Genomic DNA, 20,653 nt, shown 5'->3' with positions numbered 1-20,653 from the left:
TCACAAGTATGGGGGAAAAGGCCCCTATGAGGGAATTCTGGAGTCAATTCGAGACCCGAAGAGGGGTGGGACGCAAGTGGGAGATGGAACTACGGAACCGGTGGATGCAACGGCGATAAGACCCCAAGCCAGGATGGATGATTCTTGTTCAGACGGTAGGACGAGGCACACACTGTAAGTGAACTTTTCTGGAGTTTTGACGGAATAATTATTACATACTGGTACCTCGCCATGCTGAAGGAGGACAGTCCCGTCAACTTCGGGATCCGACTGTACAGGAGTACATGGAGTCATGGACTACCTCGTGTTCAGTTGGCAGGTTGGCAGGTTGGCGGATGCTTGACATGACAGGACCAGTGCACAACTTCAACTTCATCTTCATTTTGTATTATGGTTTTGTGTAATCAAGTACTGTACCTGGAAGCAGTATGCCATTTCGAATCTCCTTACTACTGTAGGAATGAATATGTAACTATGTATCTCCATTCTCCCCATTCCGGTCAATTCAGCCTCGTCTCCAGCATCTGTACAATCGTACAGAGAATGCTACTACTGTAATAGGCTTTTTTTTGCTTCCCTGGTTTTTTTTCAACCAGCAGAGCCGACTGGAGCGAACAATCAGATAATCATTTTGATTTGTCTAGAGCTCCTCTGTGTCTTCTCGCCATGATGTGTGAGAAAGTTTTTTTTTTCTTTTGCTTATCCACGAGGTGTATACCAAAACCAGAAGGAGGCGCGTTTGACGAGCGATAAAAAGTAGTATGATAATGCCTCCCCCCCACCACTCCACGAGTGTTCAACCCCGAGCGCGCGCGCACGGCACACCTGCAGATACGCCTGTGGAGAAACCGTGGGCGTGGAAGGGAAGGGCAATCGTTCTTCTCCCGCGATAGTTCTCCGGTGAAGGCGATGGGCAACGTAAATCCGACATTGACGAAAGCTGGTTGGGCCTTTCACACGTCCCAGATCCACATTCGACTGTATTCTGCCCGTCTGTGCGAATGGAAAATGGGGAAACACAAAAAGCAAAAAGAAAAAGAAGAAAAAAAAAAACAGCACCTGGAGGCCGCTTTTGCCTCTCGGGCTTACGATTGTCCTGGTCCCGTTCGTGGCTAATTGCCTGTGCAGTACTGTAGACTCGGTACTGGTAGTAGAAGGGAGGCGTTCCCGCTTGAGGGTAGAGATATGACACGATCAAATGACTTTTCATCGCCTGCTGATTGCTCCAGTCCGCATTGAGGGTCCTGGACTAATGCGGGCAAGATTCGGGGCTGGCTTCGGTTAAGACGGAGTCGGCTGGTCGGAGAAAGGCTGGTACAGCCCCCTGACGGTAATCTTTCAGTGGCGTCAGCGTGTGTCGTGTGAAGCAATGGTCTCACCGTCTCAGTATCAGGCCCAGGGCGTTTTGCCGTTTTCTCGTACACCCGCCCGCAATACTTGCTGAACTTGTATTGTGCTGGGACGGCTGCTCAGGTACCGCACGTCTCAGCCTCGGACGAGTCTAACTCTCCGGCGCGTCGGTCACTCTGACCCCACGTCCAGGAAGTGGTGCCGCCGTTCGCGCGGCCCATGATCGCCATCGATCAACCGGTCCACTGGGCGAGAGACATTGAACATGGGTCTTGGTCTGGTCAGTCGTCACAATCGAAAAGAGCGCAATGTATTTCAGCATACCTTGAATGATGACAATCATGTCCAGGGGAATGACGGTCTAGCCGTCGGGCCCCTCTGCCCCGACCGGAACGAGAATGTCCAGGGTCAGGGTCGTCATAGCGGTCGCGTCGTGCGTATGCTTGGCCGATGCTTCCGTCGATGATGGGAGGGGCTCTCACTCTGCTCAGCCTCTCACTATCACTTGGGGAAGTTGGGTCATTGACTTTTGGGTGATTTCGCCGTTCCATGTTACAGTACTTGTCCGACTAACTGACCTGGAGGTCCGGGACTACAGTTCCAACTTCCCAGTGTAAGCCTTGTCAACCCCAAGGCTTGGTTTATCGGGAAGTCCGTCGGCGCTTAGGTCCTGCTTATCAAAAAGGGCCCATCCTTGGGTGTTCCACAGACTCTATCCCGCGTGCCTTGTACACCATCTCCGAGAGGCCCGTGTTGGAGGTCAGGCCAACGGTCGCTCGATTGACGATCCAGGGAATGGAGTGATGATACTTTGTACCAAGAAGCATATCCTCACAAAGTCAACCCCTGTGAGCTAGCTACACGGTCATACAGTATTTTTTTTGGGAGGTTCCAGTACTGTCACGAGACTCACGACTGTGTAATGAATGCAGCACAAATTAATGTCATACCACTCACAGGCTCGTCAGGTCACCCTGTCTGCCAAACGGGATTGCTCGATGCCCCATGAACAATTGATCGCGGCGATGGCGGATAAATCGTGAGATGATCTTCGAGGGCCAGCACACCTTCCTCCACTCCCGACAGAAGTCAAACTGTAGGGTCCTGCAGGGGGCCCAGGAACGGTAGCAGTGGCGAAAACTCTCTGCGGCCGGGCCTTGGGCCTCGAATGATTCTGGAACGACTCGGAAGTAACGTATCTTACAGCGGCATGCCGCGTAACCGCCATCGCAGGTCGATCAAGAGGCGTGCAGGGCCGTGCAGCAGACTGGCAGCCAGTCTGACCACGACAACGAGCCATTTCTCATCACAGCCTGGGAGCCACACGAGACCACCTTTTTCTACACTGTACAGTGTACACTCACAGTCATAGGACCAAGAAGTTGTTGGAACCGACAGTAGTCACAGTACTACATATGTAATACTGTATATGGAACGCCAAGAACTCAACCACCAAGCAGAGTCTAGGATATCATCTCATCCAAGCCTGATCAATGACTAGCAGCATATGAGAGAGAGAGAGAGAGAGAGAGAGAGAGAGAGAGAGAGAGAGAGAGAGAGACTCACGATTGCATCATTTTGCACCATTTGCATCCCCTCCACGGGCGCGGGTTAGCGTCGGCCAAATCAAATTGGATGGAAAAGTCGTCTGGGTGGCCCAGATGTGCCACCCCTGGCCGGCCTGACCTCATCGTGGCTAAAGTCAGGGTATATGTGCACCACTATGACAATCTACGTGGTCCTTGACGAGGTCTGTATCGCAGTGCCACCCCGGTTGTAGTCTATCAGTCAACACCCACCAACCCACATCAACACCCACCAGGATGACGATGACGATGGAGGAGTGAGGGGAGGGGGGTTCAACAACTGGGGGAGCACGTGAGCAAGCGTCGTCAGCCTAGTAACACGCTGCTGCCTCTCAAAGTCCATTTGGTCTGAGGACCAAAAGGTGTCCATAAACTGGTGGGTTCTGAAAATAGGTCGGAGACTAAGAGATATGACTATAATTGATTTCTCATGGAAGAATAGCCACGAGAATAAACCGGGAACAGAAAGAGGGGGCAAAGAATATGTCCAGCGCCAGACCAGATGAGTGGCACACGATACTTTCAGCGGGGGCGCTCTCCAACTCGAGGGGGCACAATCATCAATGCCCCAATTGTTTGGGACTCTCGGAGTCTCGGCACGGCTGCCCCGTTATGTAATGGAAATGAACAGAGTCCCGTGACCGTCACTGCTGAGTGTTGCAACTTGCGTGGAGGGCAGATTATGGGCAGTTTTCACACACGGGCCAAGCAGAGGTAGGTACTTACTACTTACTACCTCTTACTACTTACTGCTTTAGCACTTACCCCAGGTACTTTCTTACCCCTCCAACTAGATGACTCCCATCCAGTCAAGTGGTAGATGCAATTGAATTCTGGATCAATATACCGTAGGCAGATGGATTGGACACGTTTCAGGACACGGTGAACATAATCATTCTCAAGGATCAACCCTCGTCAATCCTTGATCAATAAAGACGGTGAACGGGTGATTCCACTCGTGATCGCGGCATTTTATGCTCTGCTCAAGCAATGCCCTGCTCAAGCAGGTCCGCATTGACCACCACCTTGAACTCGACACAGTCGAGTCTCGACAGGGGATCCAATCGTCAACTGGCTTGCATACGACCGATGGTTTTTGAAAGGATAGTGACCAATCGGAATGAGATAAAGTCGTTTTGTATTTGGCTCAGGCTAAATATAGCACTAATCCGCTTGAATATTCCATAAGCAAGGCCGGCTGGCCCAATGGCAAGGCGCTTGACTACGAATCAAGAGATTGCAGGTTCGACCCCTGCGTCGGTCAGATCTTTTTGTAGATGTTCTATGATCATTGGCGAGCAATGAGTTAGTTGGGGTCTCTGCTTTTTTTTCACAACATCAGAAGCATTTGCCATAATCTTCTTTCTGGCCCTGATAATAAGAGCAGACAGTTACCTAGTTGGCCTTGGAGTCTTCCATTTACCCTCTTCACTAGGTAGGATTCGTTCTCACGCCGATGGGTTTCTTGAGATGTTGTTCAAAATAGCTTTTCGAAGCCTAGGGTAAGGTACACCAGTCACTTGACACCTAGTATATATGTTGAACCACGCTCATCCGTCTTATATTCCCGAGTCTGAAGTCTGAAAACCCGCATTATTCCACCTCGAACCCATGGGATCGTCGCAGCATGTGCGATAAAACAGACGAGACGAACCTGACCAGGAGCAGGGCACACTCCACATTAGTAACATTATCATGTGTCAGCCCCCATGCACAACGGCTCGGCAGGCTGGCACCAAGAATCAATATTGAGGCGCCCTTGAAAGGGACTGACTGGTAGGTCCAGCTCATAGTCCACTCCACCCTGCTTACACTCAATGAACTCATAGACCCCAGGAGCCTTATCTGAAAGGGCAAGTCAAACAATTCACAGAATCATCCGAAGTTACTCGAGCAGAGTGGTCCTGACCCTCTCGTCACACAGGAGATAAAGATCCTACACAAATGAACATTGAAAGTTATCAAGGTATAGGAATTAAGGGAGTGAGATGTAGGGGACGGACTGCTAATCTAGGACATCGTTCGTATCTAGTAGTTACACTCACACACCCTTCGAAGCTGGGAGCATAGCGTGTTGTAAAAGATTGCCGGACCCTCTGATCATACGGACTTGACTTCAAAGATATCAGTGACTATCAGCAGGAGTAGTACTGTATATCCGTGCTGAACATCTGACCAGCAAGGTACACTCAATCCCAGCCACCACCTAACTGAGGTACTGTCTTCCTTGTAAGGCTCAAGCCTTGATCATCCCAGCAACACCCTGCATGTGACAGGGGTCCTGCCCGCCCTATATACCCGATCGGGTATTAGGGCTGAGAGATGCACGTCTCAGCCCGGCACACGACTCATCCAGACGCAGTGACCACGTTATGAAAGCGCTTTGAATCCATCCATGATGGTTCCTACATCCTTGATGCATTGAGGCAGGTCAGTAAAGGGGCCAAGCCATCCATCACACAAAGACCCAGGATGCGTCTCTCCCCTTCAGGAAGACCTCAGCAGTAGCACAGTACAGCACCTGAGCACAGCACTTGGAAGCCAGAGAGCCCTTGGGTGTGGAGACTACAGCTCCATCACGATTGGACACTCCAATTGAAGGTTAGAGTGCGCCCGCTCGACAACGTTTAGCTATGTGCCTGCAGATGACGATCCTGCAATCTCACGATTCTCTAACAAGGGCACGATGAATTGTCGATTCTGTCGACCATGCTTATCGCCTCGAGTGAGGAGACAAGGTTGTCATTTCATACGCCAGTATGAATATCTGAAGTTCGGAAGGGTGCCTAGTAGCCTACTGCCCAGGGAGGATGCTGCAAGCGGCCGACGGAATGTGTGGTGGGTTTGGCAACGGCGCCGGGACAATGCTTATTGGCCTGACAACAAATAAACCGAAATGAGTCGTGAGTCCTTTTTTTTTGTCCTCTTGAAGCGCATCATCGTTCGTCAAAGGAATGGATGCTTTCATGCGGACTTTCACCACATTTGTAGATGATAGCGATAATTCCATGACAGCGACCTCCTCAAGATATCAACTCTTCTATAGTAACTGTGCCCTTGTAGTAACTAGGTGTATGCGTCCTTCCATCACCATCATCGAAGAACCACGGATCCGACTTCCAAAGTCAACCAATTCCAACATACCTCATCTCGTACCGGATCGCCATCCCTTACTCCCACTCGAGCCTCCCAGCTCGTCCTGCTAAACGGTCGAAGGGTGAGACCATTTGGCCCACTCCGGTCGGCACCTTGTCCACAGTCCACAGTCCACAGTCACCGCACTCCTTCCAGACTTGCCCTGACCAAAACCCTTCTGACATCTCCGAGCTGCAGCTCAGCCAACTGCTCTAGTACGCACTACTTAATGTAAGTCGTCCATCATCCCATCGCCTACACCTCCGTCTACGCTCCCTCGGTCATTCCAGCTAGCCTTATCAAATCGCGAAACGGATATTCCAACCGAGATCATCGTCGTCATCGCGACGTGACCTCTTTCTGATTAGGTCATTCCAATATAGATCGCGCCCAACCTACAGATCACATCTTTCCACCATGGCCAAGAAGGGAGGAAAAAAGAAGAACAAGGGTGGTGCAAAGCCCGCCGCCACCACCGCCGCCGACAAGGTCGCTGGACCAGACCAGGATGTCGCGTAAGTGTATCATCCATATCTGGCGTAACACCGAGAAAAAGAGGATCCTCCCGTGTCGCCGACACTGGTCGCGTGCCCACTGGTGATCCGCGCTCGTCTCTTGTCGGGTTGTCGTGACGTGACACTAATTTTATGCTTCGCAATGTAGAACACCTCAAGAGGAAGTTGAGCAAGGCTCCGCTGCCGCTGCCGCTGCCGATTCGCAACCCCAGATCACCAGCGAGACTGGCGCGCCCGTCGTTGCAGAGCAAGCTGGCGCAACCGCAACCGCAGCCTCTGTCGAGACCACTACTCTGCCCACCGCGACTGAGCCTGAGACAAAGGAGGCCGAGAAGGTTGAGGAACCTCCCAAGCAGACAGAAATGGTGGCCGCGCCGTCGGCAGTAGAGAGCACTGCTCAGGATGTCACGGAAAAGACTCAGGCTCCCCTTGCTGCCGAGACGGGCGAGACGGGCGAGTCGCGTGACCTCTTGGATGAGGCCGATGACAAAGGTACGTGCCGAGGACGGGAGGTGACCTGACGGACAACTTTGCTATATGGTCATCAACACCCTTCGCAGCGACACAAAGCACTAACCTCATTCTCTGCGCAGTGGTTCTCCCTACGACAGCCACCACGACTTCCCCCGTCGCATCCGAACCATATCCCTCCACTTCCGAGATCGCCGCCGAAGAGCCTGCTATCTCGTCAGTCCCCGACACCGGGGTCGTTGCGCCCATCTCCACGCTACCGGAGCGTCCCAAGGCTACCGAAGAGCACAGTGAGCTCGCTGCATCTGCGGTGCAGCCTATTGCAACCACTGCTTCCGTAACTGCACCGGTCGAGGGACCCATTGCGCCCACCGTCGAGCCCCTTGCACCAGTCAGCAATACTCCTGCACCCGTCGCCGAGGCTTCAAAGTCCGCTGTCGAACCCGTCGCACCGGTTGCACCCGATACTGAGACATCTGCGCCTGCGGTCACAGAGACCGCTGCGCCTGTCTCTGCCGCCCCTGTCAGTGAGGCTCTGACCGAGTCCACAGCTGCTCCCGGAGAGTCAACCACGGCCTCATCTGTCCCTGTCGAAAGCGATGTCGCCCATACGAAGCGTCCCTATGAGAAGCCAATTTTCTCCAATGACGAGGTCAAGCCCTACAAGATGCCCAAGACCGAAGAGGAGCAGCCCGCCCCTGTGGTGAGCACCGGACCCTCGGCCCTGACAAGCGCTGGGCCAGCAGCGACCGTCGCAGAGACCACTTGCGAGCCCTTGTCCACGAGAGAGGTCAAGCCTCTCGAAGACAAGAAGGTTATAGAGCAGACGCCCGTCGGACCCGCTCCAGCTGCTTCCAAGCCTGCAGATGTGGCGACAGGCGCAACCTCGCAGAGCAAGGTCACCCCGTCCTCTCCACAGGCGGTTGCTGCAGCCGCGGCCGCTTTCAACTCCTCCAAGACCGACAAGTCTGCCTCGACTGGTCCGATCAACGTTGCAGGCACCGAGCCCAACAAGCCCGAGCCTGTTGCGGTTCGGGGTGAGGAACCTCAACCTCAGATTGAATTGCCCGCAGAGGCTTCAGCACCCCAGACAACGGCACAGCCAGACAACTTGAAGTCTGAAGAGGCCAAGACGGAGCCCTCGGAAGATCAGCAGGCTGAGAAGAAGAAGGGGGGACTCTTTGCCAAGCTGAAGCGCATGTTCAAGTGAAGTGACAATCTATACCCCCAAAGCAGCGAGAAACTTCTTTTCAAGTCATGACGTGGCAAACATTCCTACCCTGCCTCCAGTATTGCCCATCTGTATCAGAAGCCCAGGAGATCCTCGATCCATGAACGAAGAAAACATGCGGGAAGAAGATGAAAAAAAAAACGTCTAAACACAAGGATGGGTCTGAATGCAGACAAATGTACGATTCCAAAAGAAACCTCACTAATGTGTTTGTACGCCCATGTGGCACGTGGGTCGAGTGAAGCTCCCTTCCCCTTCTGTACTATTCAGTTCGTACGTCAAGCGGTGGGACATGACATCTTTCTAATTCTGGATCGGCGATTTCTCACCTCCACCCCTTTTCTTTTTCGTCGACTTTATTTCATCTGGACTTGTGAGGACTTAGGGGGTTGTCTGTGTTTTGGGATGATACACCAGTGGAAAACATTGTTACTAGTCACCCCCAATTTCAGTCGTCTTTGACAATCAGTGGTCCTTTTGTCCCCAGATCTGGTTGATCTGGCTCGTACAGTTCAATTTTCCCCTGCAGATTCTAGATTCATGTCGCAGGCACCTTGTCTTTTTGCAAAGTACCTTGCATTTCTAGAATCGCCACATAAGTTAGCAGCGAGCTAGTACTTACTTAATACTCAAAACAGCACTAAATGATGAACCGTTTCTCCCTAACAAGTCCCACCATGGAAATGGAGATATGGTTCTGTATGGTACCTTTGTACACACTACACAGTACACACCGCTAGTCCTCACCTCCGCCTGAAGGTTCCATGATCCGATGCGGTGACCGATTACTGGGACAAAAGCAAAAGCACCTCGATCTACAAAGTGGATCACCGGATTGACCATAAGTACCTGCATACTCCACATTCTCCTTTGCATGTAAAGAACTGCCGCGTAGTTTGCATGGAAATCTGACGCCGTAAAGGCTTCATCTCACAAGACAGGTCCACTCCCACGACTATGGGATTATGTGTCGGTGTAAGGGTGGGTGGAGACCTGTGCAACTAGCGGTGATGATTTCGTTGAGGCCCGGAAGAGAGTGAGGGCCTAACATTGTGGAATTGACGGTGACGTATGTATGTAGCTTAAGATCAGCTGTGACCTGAAGGCTGGCAGTGAGGCGAGTGGGTACTTTGCTCAACTCATACCATACCTAGTATTTAATAGGTAATACTGTAGAGTGTAGCCCCATCGTAAATAGAGGCGATGTTTGGGGCGGGCGTTGGCTACTTTGAGTTCAATGGTAAGCTTCAATGACGATGATTATTGTAAGAACTGGGTGTTTTTGGCTAGTTAAGGGGGTCATTGGACCGCGAGTCTAAGCTTATAACTATCGAGGGGAGATTGTCGTGAATACCTTAGTAACCTTAGGACCTAGTGGGTAGTGTCAATTACGATTATTGTGACCCTTCCAGCTGGTGTACCCTTGACTTGGTTTGAGTCAGTCAGAGGGTAGAATAAGGGACGGGTGGTGATGTTGAATGAGAGCTTCTCAATGAGAGCTTCCAGGTCAATGTCCGTTAGCATCTAGCCTTCAGAGCTACTAAAACGTAGCAGCTACTCTGCTCAGCTATCTGGATGAGTGTTCGACCGGGTGGAAGACCGGTATCGCTGAAGTCGAATCACTCTAGTAAGGGCTCTCGTACCTTTTTATTCAAAATTCGCGAGACTTCCTGGTCATGTCGAAGGGGGTGGGACACAAAAGGCCCGACGTTCCTTTCGATTGAGAATTGCCTTTTTGCACGATGATCGATGATCCTGTCCGCTAGTACATAGTACATAGTACATACTGCATACTACATATGAGTACCTGTCATACACTTGAGATCTTAATATACAGCAAGCAGGTAGGAGGTAGTAAGTAGGTATCCTACGGTTTCTAATTCAAGCACCTCAATCCTTCGCAGTCGCACGAGTGGACCAAGCGCAACATTCTGATTCCAAAGATGGAACTCGTGGTCAGACTCACTCCATTCATGAGCATCGAAGCAGAATCAACTGTAAAGATCGCTGTGATGCCTCTGAACCTCAATACAGAAGGTACTCGCGGCCTACTAGTACAAGCCGAGGTGGTCTGAGCCCGTTATCTTTGAATCATGGAAAACAGCTACATGGTTGAATATCTAGGCCGATAGAATTTGGGTTTGCCATGATGGAAGAGAGAAATTGCCTGAATCACGTATGTATTCCTTATGGGGGACTCCCAGAGTTGATGCCTTTGGCTACCAGATTGCATGGAAGCTGAGTCTCCTGGAGGTGAAAATCAACCATGTCAGCTCTACACAAAGTGTACACCTCCCCACTTAAGCCTTTCATGTATGGATCATAAATCCCTGTGATAAATTCCCCCTGCCTCCCTCTATTTAGATATCATTTGATGACAACAGGTCTGTGATCTCTTCCCCTCGAGCTTAGACCTTGCGGGATCTTCGCGGATACTTGGCTTCCCGCAAATTTATATCCGCAATGCGCTCGAGCCGGCGGCTCTTCCAAGGGACCTCGGATGATCCATGTCGTGTAGGAGCTTGAATGTTGGAATCAAATTTCCTCGGATGAGTATTGGGCAGTGAGCATTCATTACTATAGCAGGTGTGGCAGCCTGACAAGTATCTTTACAAGGAAAAGGTTGGTCACATTGCTACACCGTTGCGATTGGCGTGTCTCCCCAGGTAAAGCACGGTGTTGTGTATCGCGATCGCATCAATTGGTGAGACGCAGAGGTTATCAGGGCCGACTTCAATGTTTATTAACGGGTATGCCATAGCTTCACTACTAACATAGTTACTTCCAAAGTTCAAAGTAAGCAAGATTGATGGAAGAGCCTCGGAGATATCACCGATCGGATCCACTGCGAAATGCGGGGGTGCTTTGAAGCGCTCCTCTTTTTCCCCCCACGGGGTCATTCCAGTAAGTTATGTAGCTACCATCAGCCACGTCGGCCCTCGGTTGATGACTATTTGGGTTGCCGAGTTTCAGATCCGTAGATGCTCTTTTGATCTTCTCTTTTCTGAAGTTGGAACACGAGGTTGAGAACTCCTCTTTCTCAGGGTCTACTTCCACTTCGATAATCGGTACCTATAGCCTCAACAATGGCAACGACTAGCCTACCCCGGAAGCTCTGGGAGCATTCCAATCCCGAATCCACGCAAATGGGTCAATTTCGACGACGGTTGGAGAAATCCACTGGCAGGAAATTCGAGGTGAGTGGACTATGCGTTCTGATGATGGAAGAGTCTGAGATTAACAAGGGGCCGTCTAGACTTTTCACGACATGTATCTCTATTCCATTCAGAATCGGCCAAAGTTCTGGGAATTCTGCTGGAATTCCTTCCCCATCATTCACGAAGGCACCTACACGCAAGTTGTAGATGAGTCCGCGCGAATGGACAGCATACCGGCATGGTTCACGGGTGTCAAGCTCAATTTTGCGCAAAACTTGCTCTTCTCCGAACGACCAGGAGGCACGGCCGGCAAGGAGGATCAGAAAGTAGCCGTGACCGAAGTGCGCGAGGGAGATGCGGCCAATGCAGTGCATCTGACCTGGGGTCAATTGAGACAAAAGACGGGTGCACTTATGCAGGCGATGAAAGCCAGTGGCGTCGTTCGCGGAGATCGTATCGCAGTGTGCTCCTCGAACAGCATCGACACTCTGCTGGTGTTCTTAGCAACCACGGCAATTGGTGCCATCTTCTCTTCCAGCTCTACTGATATGGGCGTCAAGGGTGTGCTTGATCGTCTACTGCAGATCAAGCCGCGTTGGCTGTTCATGGATGACGTTACCGTGTACAATGGTAAAAAGCTTGATCTGCGCGACAAAATGAAGGACATCGCTCGGGGAATGGACTCAATCTCCGAGTTTGAGGGAGTTGTTTCAATTCCACGTTTCGTTTCTCAGCCTGCTGATATCAAATCCGTGCCGCATGCGGTGACTCTGTCAAGTTTTCTAGCCAGAGCAAATGGGAATGATACTCTGCAATTTGAGTGTGTCGACTTTCGAGACCCATTTCTGGTCGTGTATTCATCAGGTACCACGGGCCAGCCCAAGTGCATCGTTCATTCGGTAGGAGGTGTGCTCTTGAGTGGGTTCAAAGAAGGCGGCCTGCATTCTGAGCTCGGTCCAGAGGCAGTCGCTTTGCAATATACCACAACCGGATGGATCATGTATTTGTCTGCGGTTCAAACGCTCATGTTTGGAAGCCGCGTGGTGCTGTACGATGGCAGCCCTTTCATTCCAGATGTTACTGCACTTGTCAAACTTGCTGCTAATGAAAGGTATGCGCTTGTCTTTCGATGGACAGAAAGATCACCTTCGTTCAATTGCAAGCTTCGAGTTCTAATCGCAGGAATAGGGTCACTCATCTCGGCATTTCTCCCCGGTGGCTGGACGAATTACAGCGAGCAAAGATTCGCCCGCGTGAAATGGTTGATTTGAGCTCACTACGCGTCGTTAGTAGCACGGGAATGGTTCTTCGAGATGCTCTGTTCGAGTGGTTCTACGACGAGGGATTCCCCACACAAGTCCGCCTCAATAACATCTCCGGTGGCACCGACATCGCTGGCTCCTTCGGCACGAGCAATCCATTGTCTCCCGTGTACGTCGGTGGATGTGCAGGAGGAAGCCTCGGTGTGCCTGTGGAGGTTTTTGATTCCACCATCGAGGGAGGTGTGGGTGTCAAGGGTGTGGCCATTAAAGACGGCATTCCTGGCGAACTGGTGGCTACGGGAGCTTTCCCCAACATGCCCACAATGTTCTGGGGTGACACGAACGGTCAAAAGTATTTCAATGCATACTTTGCCCGTTTTGACGGTAAGCCCTATCCATACCCGGCGAATTTCGCGTGATCATCGCGAACAAATGTTCAGCAGACTCATTCCTATTTGTTCTCACCCTGTAGATGTATGGACGCACGGCGACTTTGTCTCCATTCATCCCATCACCAAGCAGATTGTATTCCATGGCCGTGCAGATGGTGTGCTCAACCCTTCGGGCGTTCGATTCGGCTCTGCAGAAATTTACCGCGTGATCGAGGGTCATTTCAGCGAGGAGATTGCAGATTCGATTTGCGTGGGCCAGCGCCGGCCGACCGACGCCGACGAAAGTGTGATGCTCTTCCTGCTGATGAAGCACGGGGTAGTCTTCACGGCTGATCTTGTAGCTCGAGTCAGAACGGCGATTCGCACCGAGTTGAGTGCCCGCCACGTGCCAGCTTTTGTTTTTGAGACCCCAGAAATTCCAGTGAGTTGCGCTCCCCACTGATATGTTAAAGCATGGAATCAAGCACACTATATTGACTTGCTCTTCTAGACGACGGTCAACCTGAAAAAGGTAGAGCTCCCCGTCAAGCAAATTGTTTCGGGAAAACGCATTCAACCCTCGGGCACGCTGCTCAACCCGGGCAGCCTGGAGTATTACTACCAGTTCGCGGAGGTGGAAAAGCTGAGCCGCGAGAGCAAATTGTGATCACAAAGATCTTGATAGACTTGAGTCCAACATTTAGAGAAAGCTCTCTGGCAGCCAGCCCCACCATCGATCTCACGATTTCACTGGACCACATAGTGCAGATTCAGCACAGTCTGGCTGTATTGTCGTAGTAAACGTACTGAATCGGTCTAACTTGACCCGATCAGGCACCTAGCACACCACCTGAAGTTCAATCTTGTCTCAACGCCAAAGCCAGGCCCATGTCCGATCTCATGTGGGACTCTCGTCCTCGGGCCAGGTCTGCCAAGTAGCTATGGATGTGTGTCCACGTCGTATGTAATGCAGGCTGCAGCCGACAAGGAATCCGGATGCTTCGACTGTCGTTTGTGGCCTGCTACTGGCCGCAGTGGAGCTGGTGGATACCCAACTGTGGACATTCATGCAGCTTCGGAACACGGCCTCAGACCACACTCACCACATTTGGAACTTGGAGGAGGGGTCCTCGGCTCCATTGTGACTGTGAAGTCGCATGTTGATACGATTCTCTGTCTGAGCCAGGCAGCATGAGTAGACGTGTCGATCGACAGCAGGCCAGAGGATCAGATTGGACAATTTCATCAAGAAATTGCCGCACCTTCTCCCGTCTTTAGCTGCTCACCATCTTCAAGTTCACCACGGACTAACACGACTGACACGGTCCAGAGTCCAGACGATGTCGGGAAGGCGAAGCTGAGGACGATCACTTTGCCAAGCGTACCAAGCTTTAACAGCCAGGAAGAAGGAAGAGGAGAACAAGCAGCCGGATCTCGGCCTGTGAATGCCGGATCGAATTGTCACCCCATCATCATTCAGTTAACAAGGAGCTTACGCCAGCACACTCGGCAGGATTGGAGCAGGGATTTACCGCCAAAACCCAATTATCAACGACTTGTGAGAGTGAGTGTGAGTGTGTGTGTGAGACAGAGAGAAAGAAAGTTCGATTTTCTGCAAGAGCCGTATTTTCTCCAATCATGAGTTTGGTGCAGCTTTAGCATTCGGGCAGTGGACTGTCGAGTTTTCAGCTTTGTGGGTGGTTCTTTGCGATGGGCTGTTTTGGTTGGGGTTCTGGCCCCTCCGCTGAGCAACGTCATGGCCTCCTCCCCCCCCCCGCACGTGTTACGTCCAGTGTCGCTTTTCTCGTTTTTGCTCGCTGGTGTTGGTAAACTTGTTTGGGGGAAAAAATATTTATTAATTGAACCTGGTCCGAACCTCCACCAAGTTACATCCCCAGTCACTCCGCTTGAGTTACTCTTCTCTTCTTCGACCCGTCTTTGTTGTCCCTCGTTCCCCCATCCTCACCATCGCCCGACTCCCCGTAGCCATGGTCCATCTTGCAGCCGTCAAGAACGACGATCAGGTCGTCGACCCGAAATCCCGCGTGGTCGAGTCCATCTCAGCTCCTCAGCCAGATGAGAATGACTTTTACACCAATGTCTACGGCAGTCACTTTGCGGTCGACCACCTCTCTCAGCATGAGATGCCGGAGCGGGAAATGCCCCGTCAGATCGCAGCGCGTATGATCAAGGACGAGCTGAGTCTGGATGGAAACCCCAAGCTCAAGTAAGTTGGATGAATCACAGACCCAGATACGTGGGGAAGGATAGAGGGGTCGCTGGAGGCGACAACCATCAAAGCTCAGAGCTGACTCTGGAAACCCTGCAGCTTGGCCAGCTTCTGCACTACATACATGGTACGATCGAAACGCAGCGACTTCAATGGATACAAATGAGCACCCCGAGAATAATTCTGGTCACTGACACGAAAGCTTGTTCGAAATTATGCAGGAAGATGAGATCGAGCAGATCATGACCGACTCTTTCAGCAAGAACTTCATCGATTACGAAGAGTACCCCCACACGGCTGAAATTCAGAACCGATGTGTCAACATGATCGCTCGTCTCTTCAATTGCCCAACCCATGCCCGGGAGGAGAACGCTATGGGTACCTCCACCATCGGCTCCTCCGAGGCGATCATGCTGGGCACTTTGGCCATGAAACGGCGCTGGCAGAACAGGCGCAAGGCTGAAGGCAAGGACTACTCCCGACCCAACATCATCATGAACAGTGCCGTCCAGGTGTGCTGGGAGAAGGCCGCCCGCTACTTTGAGATTGAGGAGCGCTACGTGTACTGCACCGAAGACCGCTATGTGATGGACCCCAAGCAGGCCGTTGACCTGGTGGACGAGAACACGATCGGTATTTGCGCCATTATCGGGACCACCTTCACCGGTGAATACGAGGATGTGAAGGGTATCAATGACCTCCTTGTGGAGCGTGGCATTGACTGCCCGATCCATGTCGACGCTGCCAGTGGTGGCTTTGTCGCACCATTCGTCGTGCCCGACATGGAGTGGGATTTCCGTCTGGAAAAGGTGGTGTCCATCAATGTGTCGGGACACAAGTACGGCCTCGTCTATCCCGGTGTAGGCTGGGTCGTCTGGCGAGCTCCAGAGTTCCTCCCCCAGGAGCTCGTGTTCAACATCAACTATCTGGGTGCCGACCAGGCTAGCTTCACCTTGAACTTTTCCAAGGGTGCCTCGCAAGTCATTGGACAATACTACCAACTGATCCGTCTGGGGAAGCACGGCTACCGCTCGATCATGACCAATTTGACCCGTATCGCCGACTACATGTCCGATCAGTTGGAGCAGATGAACATGATCATCATGAGCAAAGGTCGCGGCCATGGACTGCCATTGGTGGCTTTCCGCCTGCCACCTCAAGAGGAGCGCGCTTGGGATGAATTCGCGCTCGCTCACCAGCTTCGAGAGCGCGGCTGGATCGTGCCCGCTTACACTATGGCGCCACACAGTAACAACCTCAAGATGATGCGTATCGTCGTCCGTGAAGACTTTAGCATGACTCGATGCGACAGTCTGATGGTCGATATGAAGTTGGCTATTCAGTCTTTGGAAGCGATGGATCAATCCATGGCAGAGAAGTACAAGACGTTAGTGACTGGCAACCCCCATGCTACAAGAAATCACCCCATCGCTGACCCTCCAGACTTAGACACGTGCGCAATCACCGAACGCACCCAGTGCACAAGAATCGCTCTCACGACTCATACAAGGGCGAGAAGCACTCTCTTCAGGGCAAGACTGGCAAGACGCACGGCGTCTGCTAAGCATATTGATTCTGACGATGGCGTATTTGTTCAGTTGCGGAAGTCGTGAAGCTCCTCCGGCATGAGACGGGGACCCAACGACGAGCCGGAAGATTGACTTCCACTCAATACCTCTGACATGACTTTTGCCTAACTCAGCCATTCTTCCGCGCTGTCGGTGTAAATAGCAAGCAGCTACTAACGACACAGACCTCTTCCTACTCAAGTACTAGTCAATTGAATCATGAATTATGAAGTCAGATATGCCTCCAGATGGTCAAGTCCGTGACGTCACGACGACGCGCTTCCTCAACGGGGGCAATGAAAGGGCTCACGATAATCGGGTATCACAACAATGACTCTACAACTCAACCAAGAGATGGAAAGTACATGCAGTATGCAGCGCATCTTCATTGACCCAACTCATGATCAGTCTCCCACACGGGATCTACCCGCCTCGATCATTCCGCCCAACATTCTCCCTCCATCCAAGGCAATTCAATCTCACCCGACCACGGACGGAGGTATCGACAATGCATCCATTTACTACGTCGGTGCAGCAACGATCATCATGTCCGTGATGTTTCCCGAATCCCTCCCCCCCCCCACGCCCTGTTAGTGTACCCAGTGAAGAAAGCACACTGATGACTTATACTTGGGAGAAGAGAGTGGACAGGCATTCGAATTCTGACAGACGTACGTGACAATGCCATAGACTGACGCAGTCGTCCGAGTACCAATAATGCTGATTTGCCTTGTCCCCCATGAAGCCCAATTTCATCCATGCTGGGACCCACGCGCAGTTCGGTGGAGGAGTCTCGAGCGAGCGGCGTACCAACCCCGCGGTGGAACTCCATGATCTACCCCGAATTGATCTTATTTTGCTGTCGCATTTTCATGGGTATGATTGCTAGAGGCTGGTGCTCGCCTAGTGGTTGCACACGGCCCGTTCTTCTAGACGAACAGAAATAGAAGATTGACACCCCCCCCCCTCCCCCAGCTCTCCTCGATACTCACACTCTGCATGCTCAGGGACCACTTTGATCAAAAAGTCGAAGCCTCCCTCCGCCGAGATGTACCCATCATCACCAACCCCCATGCAAAGGCCCAGCTCACGGCTCGAGATCAAGACCCGTTCACCAACGTCTCGGCTCTCCGTCCGTGGGAGACTGCGCTGATCGAGATCGGTGGCACGGGAGGTACAAAACGACCATTACTTCGTGTGACAGGTACAACTGCGCAGCACGTCTCTAGTAATGCTGTTGTTGAGTTGTTGAACAAATGGGCTCAGGCAGTATGTCGACCTGGAATTGATTCAATTTCCTCAAACTTCCATGGCTTGTTGATCACAAGCACGCTTTTTTTCTTCTACCTGCCTGCGAGCTAAAAGGCCCACCAAATTGTATTCTAATATCGACCCTCCAGATTCCACCCACCAATGGCTGGATCCTCGAACTCGGCACGAGCGCCAACTCCCACGACATGACCGACTTCAACGCAGGCTACCGCATCTACATCACCGGCGACACTCTCATGAACGAATCTCTCCATTCCATCCATCAGCGATGGAACCCCAAACACGAGCCCATCAATCTGATGCTCGCGCATCTCGGAGGAACGATGATTCCCTCGCCCGCCGTCTCACCATTCGCTTTCCAGGTCTCCATGGATGCAGGACAAGCCGTACGGTTGATCAAGTTGATTGAGCCGGAGGTGACCATTCCACTCCACTATGAGGACTACGTGAATCAGGCGAGTTCGCTGGCAGAGTTTACAGAGCAGGTCAAGCTGGCGGGATTAGAAGGGCAAGTGGTGATTTTGGAACGGAGAGAGAGTTTCCAGTTCCGAGTTCGGGAACCGGTTGGACGGGTGAGGGTGGAGGATGTTTACTTTGGGGGTGGGAGGGATATAGGTCTCTAGGTGGCGGGTCTCTTGATTGACCCCTGAGAGAACAGCTTCACTCTCGATCGTTGTGAATGTTTCATCCCTGGAAGGACCAATCCAGACGTGGAGAGCCAGGGTTCATCCCGAGACCCATGCAGAGCTAAAAAAGAGGAGGAGGGTGTTTACTAGCTTGACACAGAAATCAGCCCCTTGGAATTAGAAAGCACTTGAGATTGATCAACGCTCTATGTTTGTATTGTGTCTCTCAAGGAGGGTTCTTCACAGGCTCGCGCGAGCACAATTAGGCCGCTTGAGGATAGGCACCTATGCACATGTTGCATCGTAGTTTCCGGCCGGGATTTCGTGAGCAGGTCAACACAGTGTCTCCGAAGTGTCCGACTTCGTGCATTGAGTGTTGCCAAGTCCTTCCACTCTGTTGCAGTGGGACTTGGAAGTGACTGCATCCTCATCGAAGACATGACGGGGAAGGATGGGATCATAACAAAGAAAAAGTCGTACCCATTCACCGACTAGTCGTCCTGGACCATTGCAGTGTCGGTCATCACCTCGCTCTGCCTGGTGATTTTTGCCTCAGCGCGGTGTCCGCTCACTGAGAGATAGGCTCTGTTGATTATTCTTTTCTTTGATTTCTTCTTGGTTTCTATTTTTACCTTCTCCCTCCATGGTACCCTTATATCAGCAAGTACAGTCAGTCGGTCTGAATCCCTGCATAAACCTTTGATCCTCCACCGTTGTGCACCTTTGTTCTTGGAGTCGCCTCTGGCCCCCACCGAGGATCTCTCTTGCTCCCCTTCTCTCGTTCCCTTATGTCTCTCTACTCTCCGTCTTGTGAGAGACTCTTCCGTCCATTGTGACGCTGACTGTAGCCAGATGAACGCTGATGCACAAGCCTACCGGTCAGCAATCTCTTCTTTGTGGGAGGGGAAGAGGATTCATATGGCCCCAACTCCACTCCGACGATCGACCTCTTCGGCGTTTACTGGAATCCCGAGGCATGTCAATGCGTTAAGACGTGACTCGTGTCGTTATTCCTCGCTGCCTGACCAGGATTTAACAACATGACCTACCACTGACTTACCCAATGTACCCCTGATTGATCCGCTTAGCAACTTTGGGGGCAGCTTGCGTATGTGGTTGGAAGCTGCAGCGCTAGATTCGCAGCTCTGACATGAGAAATAGCCTTCCATCACGTTTGAGATCAAAAGCATACGACCAGACCCTCTCTTTCCCCCTGGTAGTCTCGTCGTACACATCCTTCCTGTGTCTTACCGCACTCGCTTTCCACCAACAACTCAAGTCTTAGTAGAAAGTCTTTGTTCGTGGGGATATGTTGTCAACGGCTTCAGCCAAATCCAACCGAGACCGTGCGATTGATCATCGGTGGAACAATAAAAGTCCAACGACTATCGTTTCACTTCCTCGGCTGCTTCAATAGCCGCTCACTGTCAGTCTCTAAGCGCTCCTTACGTGTGCATACTAAACCGTGGCGCAGCATCACGGATAGTAGTCCATATTCCATACTCCATACTCCATACTCGGTTTCATAGCGATCCAAACCTCCCCATCTATCACGAGCTGTTTAGCTGCTGCTTTTTTTTTTTGAACGGCTTCATTTCACCTTCCCGACAGCCGCCCATTCCCTTACTCGAGTGTCATCTGACCGGTGCTTCAGATCCTTTTCTCGAGATCTGTCACCAACACCGAGGTCGCTATCGCCGGTCGAAGCGTCGTGATTGACTCGGTACCAAAGCTGAATTGTCTATTGTCCGAGCAGAGAGCTGCTCAGCTGCTCGATCCTCGTCTCTGCGACCCCCTCATTTTTGGCCTCGTCCCGCAAGCGACCCCCTGACCACTTTTTCCCTCTTCTCTCGCCGCCTCGCTCCCAGAGCCCAAGTC

At 51.8% G+C, this 20,653-nt stretch overlaps 5 protein-coding genes across 5 annotated transcripts; all 5 read left to right on the top strand.

The window, feature by feature from the left end:
- Positions 1-1,615: 1,615 nt before the first annotated feature.
- On the top strand, positions 1,616-1,816 carry N7539_006468 (uncharacterized protein; the record flags this gene model as incomplete). The annotated part of the gene is made up of 1 exon (XM_056936070.1): positions 1,616-1,816. The coding sequence occupies one exon, from the start codon at positions 1,616-1,618 to the stop codon at positions 1,814-1,816; it is 201 nt and encodes a 66-aa protein (XP_056788994.1).
- A 4,672-nt stretch (positions 1,817-6,488) lies between these two features.
- N7539_006467 (uncharacterized protein) lies at positions 6,489-8,267 on the top strand (the record flags this gene model as incomplete). Its single annotated transcript, XM_056936069.1, has 3 exons — positions 6,489-6,586; positions 6,735-7,078; positions 7,180-8,267. The coding sequence occupies 3 exons, from the start codon at positions 6,489-6,491 to the stop codon at positions 8,265-8,267; spliced, it is 1,530 nt and encodes a 509-aa protein (XP_056788993.1).
- Positions 8,268-11,374: 3,107 nt separating this feature from the next.
- N7539_006466 (acetoacetyl-CoA synthase) lies at positions 11,375-13,746 on the top strand (the record flags this gene model as incomplete). Its single annotated transcript, XM_056936068.1, has 5 exons — positions 11,375-11,485; positions 11,545-12,557; positions 12,635-13,092; positions 13,181-13,521; positions 13,591-13,746. 5 exons carry the CDS (start codon positions 11,375-11,377, stop codon positions 13,744-13,746), a joined length of 2,079 nt encoding a protein of 692 aa, XP_056788992.1.
- A 1,321-nt stretch (positions 13,747-15,067) lies between these two features.
- N7539_006465 (glutamate decarboxylase) lies at positions 15,068-16,873 on the top strand (the record flags this gene model as incomplete). The annotated part of the gene is made up of 4 exons (XM_056936067.1): positions 15,068-15,306; positions 15,409-15,436; positions 15,531-16,696; positions 16,753-16,873. The coding sequence occupies 4 exons, from the start codon at positions 15,068-15,070 to the stop codon at positions 16,871-16,873; spliced, it is 1,554 nt and encodes a 517-aa protein (XP_056788991.1).
- A 334-nt stretch (positions 16,874-17,207) lies between these two features.
- N7539_006464 (MBL fold metallo-hydrolase) lies at positions 17,208-18,772 on the top strand (the record flags this gene model as incomplete). The annotated part of the gene is made up of 5 exons (XM_056936066.1): positions 17,208-17,425; positions 17,515-17,548; positions 17,623-17,753; positions 17,885-18,146; positions 18,278-18,772. 5 exons carry the CDS (start codon positions 17,208-17,210, stop codon positions 18,770-18,772), a joined length of 1,140 nt encoding a protein of 379 aa, XP_056788990.1.
- Between the last annotated feature and the right edge of the window lie 1,881 nt (positions 18,773-20,653).

This window comes from Penicillium diatomitis, assembly GCF_028827545.1.
Source record: "Penicillium diatomitis strain IBT 30728 chromosome Unknown utg000008l_segment0_segment0, whole genome shotgun sequence".
In the NCBI taxonomy this organism is placed as follows: Eukaryota; Fungi; Ascomycota; class Eurotiomycetes; order Eurotiales; family Aspergillaceae; genus Penicillium; species Penicillium diatomitis.
Note: the sequence above shows the minus strand (reverse complement) of the source record. Positions and strands in the feature narration are given on the sequence as shown.